Genomic DNA, 5,840 nt, shown 5'->3' on the forward strand with positions numbered 1-5,840 from the left:
TCCCTCCTCCCCTCTCCTCCTCCTCCTCTCCTCTGCTCTCGTCCCTCCTCCTCCCCTCTCCTCTCCGTCCCCTCTCGTCCCTCCTTCCCTCTCCTCCCCTCCTCTCCCCTCTGCTCTCGTCCCTCCTCCTCCTCTCTCTCCTTCTCCTCTCCCCTCTCGTCCCTCCCCTCTCCTCTCTCCTCTCCCCTCTGCTCTCGTCCCTCCTTCCCTCTCCTCTCCTCCTCCTCCTCTCCTCCTCTCCTCTGAGGGGCTGATGACAGCTGCAGCAGGAGGAGGGAGGAGGGGAGAGGGAGGAGGGGAGAGGGAGGAGGGGAGGGGGAGGAGGGTGGTCTGGAACAACAGTCTGTCTCTGGTCTTTATTATTCTTACGTTCAAATGTTCACATTATTTTAATAATTTACTGAAATTGTTCAGAATAAGTTGACTTTATTTGTGTTGCTAATATTTAAATTGTTAAATGTTTCATCTTTACACTTAATGTTATTTTGTTTGTTTTGTGTTTGTTGACATTGATCACACGATGATCGAAGCCTTTTGTCATCATAGGTTTGCATTAAAACTCACTGTCATAATGAATTAGGAATATTCAATCGAACTACATTGAATGTGAATACATTTCATTAGGGCTTCGACTGTTGACAAAATCAAAAATCGAAACTCCGGTCTGGACTTTAAACTAAGTGAGTCGGCTCAGTAGCGCCTACCTGCGGCCGCCGGCGGAACTACACCCAGAGGTAGGCCTACTGCATCCATCTATAGAAACACAACACGATACTCACTAATACATTAGGCCTACAAATGACGTTAAAACGAAACAGTGGGACATTTCTTCATTCATTCATTATTCATCCACATAGTCCTATTAAAGGACTATGCATTTTTCTATCTCTCTTACATAATAATCTGATATTTAAACCTTCGGAATGGTGCCACAGGCCTACCCAACTAACTCCATTATCTGGACTCATAACACTGACTTAATGTCAACTACGTTGTTTAATATTTGAATTCGACATTAACTTTGCTTAGTGTGTAGTGTGCGGTGTGTAGTGTGTGTGTAGTGTGTAGCGCTATTGGGGGTAATTGTACACTAATTGCCGTGAAGTCGTAAACCCCTCCTCTGTGCCCCCTTCCTTACTGCCCATTGGCCAGCAAACAGGGGCAGCTGTCAATCACCTAGCCACGCCCCCTCTCCTGTCAAGCTATAAAGCCCGCGGAGCGGCAACTTCAGCAACAAGTAGCAGAGGTCCTCCGCTCAACTCCTAGGGAACTTCTCTATCTCCTAGGGACCTTCTCTAACTCATAGGGACCTTCTCTAACTCCTAGGGACCGTGTCTAACTCCTAGGAACCTTCGCTATCCCCTAAGGACCTGCTCTAAATCCTAGGGACCTGCTCTAACTCCTAGGGACCGTCTCTAACTCCTAGGAACCTTCGCTATCCCCCGAGGACCTGCTCTAAATCCTAGGGACCGTCTCTAACTTCCAGCGACCTTCTGAAAACGTACAACTGTCACATTTTAGAGGACGTCCCGTTACAAGACCTCCGTGAACATATCCAGGTTCGTCTCCAACTGAGCGGGATCTTCTCGGCCCGGTCGGTCTCTTCCAGATTAACCGACCTCCACCCACCTCCACCTCCACCCACCTCCACCAGTCCAGCATGGAGCTGTCGGACCTCTCCTTCGCCGTGGGCTCCGCGGAGGACTTGTACGACGACCCCTGCTTCAACACCAGCGACATGCACTTCTTCGACGACCTGGACCCGCGCCTCGCCCCGGCGCAGCACGTGGGCCTCGCGAAGCCCGACGACTCCTCCCGCCACCACCACCACCACCACCACCACCAACAACAACAACAACACCACCACCAACACCACCTCCTCCACCTGCAGCACGAGGAAGAGGAGGACGACGACGACGAGGACGAGGACGGGGACGGGGACGGGGACGGGCACGTGCGCGCCCCCGGGGGCCACCACGGCGCGGGCAGGTGTCTGCTGTGGGCGTGCAAGGCGTGCAAGCGGAAGACCACGAGCGCGGACCGGCGCAAGGCCGCCACCATGCGCGAGCGGCGGCGGCTGGGCAAGGTGAACGACGCGTTCGAGACCCTGAAGCGGTGCACGTCGTCCAACCCCACCCAGCGGCTGCCCAAGGTGGAGATCCTCCGCAACGCCATCAGCTACATCGAGTCGCTGCAGTCGCTGCTGCGCGGCCCCGGGGCGGGCGAGGAGGGCTGCTACTACTACCCCGGGGGGGCCGCGGGGGGGGGCCCCTACAGCGGCGGGGACGACTCGGACCTGGGCTCCAGCGACCTGGGCTCCAGCCCCCGCTCCAACTGCTCCGACGGCATGGTGAGGCGCTGGTGCTTTACAACGTGTTTTACATTTTAATGTCTTAGTGTTTTAATGTCTGGTGCTTTACAACGTGTTTTAATGTCTTAGTGTTTTAATGTCTGGTGCTTTACAACGTGTTTTAATATTAGTGTTTTAATGTCTGGTGCTTTACAACGTGTTTTACATTTTAATGTCTTAGTGTTTTAATGTTTATTGGTTTAATAACCCCGACGGCATGGCGAGGAGTCAGGTTTTAATGGTTTAATATGTTGATAAAATAAGATTTATCTGAAATGTCTTCATGTCTTAATGTTTTAATGTCTTAATGATTCGATGATTTAATATCTTATCTAGGCCTATGCGTCTTAAGGTTTTAGTGTTTAAACGTTTTAATGTTTTAATGTCCTCATCTTAAAACCATGCATTGCCTTAAATGGTTTAAAATCAGATTTCTAACAGAACGGTTTTTGTTTTTTTAACGAAGTGGATTAGTAACGGTTCTGTTCCCCGTCCAGATGGATTTCAGCGGCCCGTCGTACCAGGTCCCGGCCGCCCGGAGGACCACTTACGACCGCGGCTTCACCGACCCACCCGCCGGTAAGACCCGCGAGGCCTCATCACACCCCCGGCCTGTACAGTGAACGGCATTTAGGCTGAGTTTGTTTCGAGTTTACGAAACAGACGTTTGTTTCAAGTTTACGAAGAGAAATAAAGCACTAATTTAAATACTAAACTATTGTAAGACGGGGCCTTTATCCAGTTTTAAAGGCTGTATCGTAACGCGGCCTCTCCCTCTCCCCCCCCCCCCCCTCCAGCTCCGCGGCTGAAGGCGCGTGGCTCCGTGGCCTCCAGCCTCGCCTGCCTCTCCAGCATCGTCCAGAGGATCTCCACCGAGGCCCCCGCCGCCGCGGCCGGGCCCTGCTCGCCGCCGCCCGGCCCCGGGGAGAGCCCCACGCAAGCCCCCGGCCGCGGGCCCGACCTCAGCCTTGTTTACCAGGCCTTATGAACGGACTCGAACCAACGACCCCCCGACACAATGACTTTCCACCGGAGGGGCTCCGAGGGTCCGGGGAGCCCCTAGTCCTGGAGGACCAGAGTCGGACCAAGAGCGGAGGGAGTGCGGGTCTCTCCGCTCGTATCGAACTCTCCACCGTTTATTTCCTCGGTTCACGGAGGGCCGCGTCTGTACATATTGTTGTAGATAAGAGCAGTTCTGCTACAAGGAGCGAATATTATTATTATTATTGTTATTATTATTATTATTGTTATTGTTATTATTATTACCATCATTATTAGGCTTTTATTATTATTATTATCACATTATTTTATATTATTTGTGTCAACATTTGTATTAATATTATTTAAGTATTTAATGTTCCACGTCTTGACGTGCTGTTTGAGATCAACTTTATATTTATACTTGACGACGTGATTACTAATAAAATAACTTATTTATAAACCGAAGCCTCCACAAGATGACTTATTATAACCAGGCTATTATTATGAGGTAAGGTAAGTGATTATTAGTATGTTTATATTCTAAAAGGCCGAGAAAATCAGACGTTTGCACTGATACACATACATATAGAAACATTTGATGAAACTGTTAATTGTTCTAATGATAGGCTACCCGATATGGTCGCTGGTAAAATACATCACATAATATTTTAATAAATGAATTAAACAAACGGGTAGTAATTATATATTTCATGCATTATTAATATTAGTAATTCAATATTATCAAAGGAGATTTGAATCTCTCTTGTAATCAGTTTCAAGAAATTGCCTATTTTTACTGAGATAGTTACATTTGAAGTAGAATCCTCTAACAATAACTTCCACCAATTAAATATAGGCCTACACTTTTAACCACTTGTCAGAATTTCATAATATGAACTATGGATTATTATTACCGGATAATATCACCCTTACAAGGTCACTCACTAATTAATGCGTTCATGTCTTTGATTATAAGGCCTCTGATGCCACTCCCTTTTAGTTATTTTATGAAAAATGGTCAAACAAAAAAACACAAGCAAACTCAACTGATGTTGTATCCTCAATATGTCCTGAGTAAGGAAACAAAGCCCAGAACAATCCCATTAGGGGAACGTTTTAAAATACCAAATATATCCTATTCACACGCCTGCTCATTCCTGAACTCACGTGAATATGGTCCATTTTTTAACCTTTAGATATCACCATGAAAATCGCTGAGTTGATTCAAGACAAACAAAAAATGCGTTACAAGTTTTTTGAAATTGTTTGTTAACATGTGCAAACAGCGCATAATCGAAATATGTATGTGCTAATGTGAACATAAATACCACAACAGATCTAAACATTGGGTATAGCAGGTGAACATGTCTTGTTGACATCTTACAGTTACAAGACTTAATGTTAGGGTCTGAATGGAACCCATTCAGGCTAACCCTGAGCATTAACATAGAGGCAGGGAGAAGTAAACCAGCCTTTATTAATTATTGTGCAGAGACTGGGTTTGGGGCTGGAGGTACTGGGGCTGTTTCTGGGGAGGAGGGAAGAATAGGAGACGAGGGTAAGGAGAACGCATGAGGCTAAAGGTAGGTCCAATAAAGGGTCTGGATCAAACAACCTGCCTTACCTGACAGCCTAGTGACAGCTGATTGACAGTTGAGGGGACCTTGAATGAATGACTGAATCTCTGCCCCTTATGGTGACATTTGTTTGCCTTTATAGTCTTGTACTGTAAGATGTCAACAAGACATTTTCACCTGGCTAACCCAATGTCTGAAATAAATCTGCATAAATCTGTTGTGTTTATGCAAATTAGTACATACATAATTAGATTATGCATCCTTTTGCCCATGTTAACAAACAATTTAAAAAAACGTGTAATATATTTTTTGTTTGTCTTGATGTAAGTAATAAACTCAGTCATTTTCATGGTGATATCTAAATGTTACATTTTTTACCCTATTCACGTGAGAAAAATAATGACTAGGCGTATGAATAGGACATATTTGGTATTTCTCTCAACTTTCCCCTAATGGGATTCTTTTTTCCTTTCTCAGGACGTACTGAGGATGCAAAATCAGTTGAGTTTACTTCTGTTGCAGTTTGTTCTAGGCTGACCGCCATGTTGGCTTAAAACTATTTGGGGTCTTATGCAAATTAAGGTTTCAAATATTGTAACATGATTGTTTGTATTTAGATTGTCTTTATTCTCAAGGAATATGTATTTACTGTTGTTAAGAAACTTCAACGTCATCTAGATCACACTTACAAAATTATTATTATTATTAAAATTATTATTACTTAGTATTTGTTGAACTGAAGGCCCAAAGGATAGGAACCTAAATTAAGCAATTAGCAATTAAATGCATAGTGAGATTATCTCTCACACACACACACACACACACACACACACACACACACACACACACACACACACACACACACACACACACACACACACACACACACACACACACACACACACACTATTATGGGTATGTCTAAACTTGTT

General features: G+C 45.5%; 1 protein-coding gene across 1 annotated transcript; it reads left to right on the top strand.

Annotated features, from left to right (window-relative positions):
* Positions 1-1,248: 1,248 nt before the first annotated feature.
* On the top strand, positions 1,249-3,757 carry LOC311374654 (myoblast determination protein 1 homolog 1-like). Its single transcript, XM_084490453.1, has 3 exons — positions 1,249-2,350; positions 2,848-2,929; positions 3,148-3,757. The coding sequence occupies exons 1-3, from the start codon at positions 1,661-1,663 to the stop codon at positions 3,336-3,338; spliced, it is 963 nt and encodes a 320-aa protein (XP_084346579.1). The 5' UTR covers positions 1,249-1,660; the 3' UTR covers positions 3,339-3,757.
* The last annotated feature ends 2,083 nt before the right edge of the window (positions 3,758-5,840 follow it).

The sequence above is a fragment of the Micromesistius poutassou genome, assembly GCF_964030765.1.
Source record: "Micromesistius poutassou genome assembly, contig: SCAFFOLD_383, whole genome shotgun sequence".
Classification (NCBI taxonomy): Eukaryota; Metazoa; Chordata; class Actinopteri; order Gadiformes; family Gadidae; genus Micromesistius; species Micromesistius poutassou.

Excerpts from the sequence above, each read along its gene's own strand:
- LOC311374654 (XM_084490453.1), top strand. The coding sequence starts at position 1,661 with ATGGAGCTGTCGGACCTCTCCTTCGCCGTGGGCTCCGCGGAGGACTTG. Across the intron at positions 2,351-2,847 it reads CCAACTGCTCCGACGGCATG|ATGGATTTCAGCGGCCCGTC; the intron begins GTGAGGCGCTGG and ends TTCCCCGTCCAG. Across the intron at positions 2,930-3,147 it reads CTTCACCGACCCACCCGCCG|CTCCGCGGCTGAAGGCGCGT; the intron begins GTAAGACCCGCG and ends CCCCCCCTCCAG.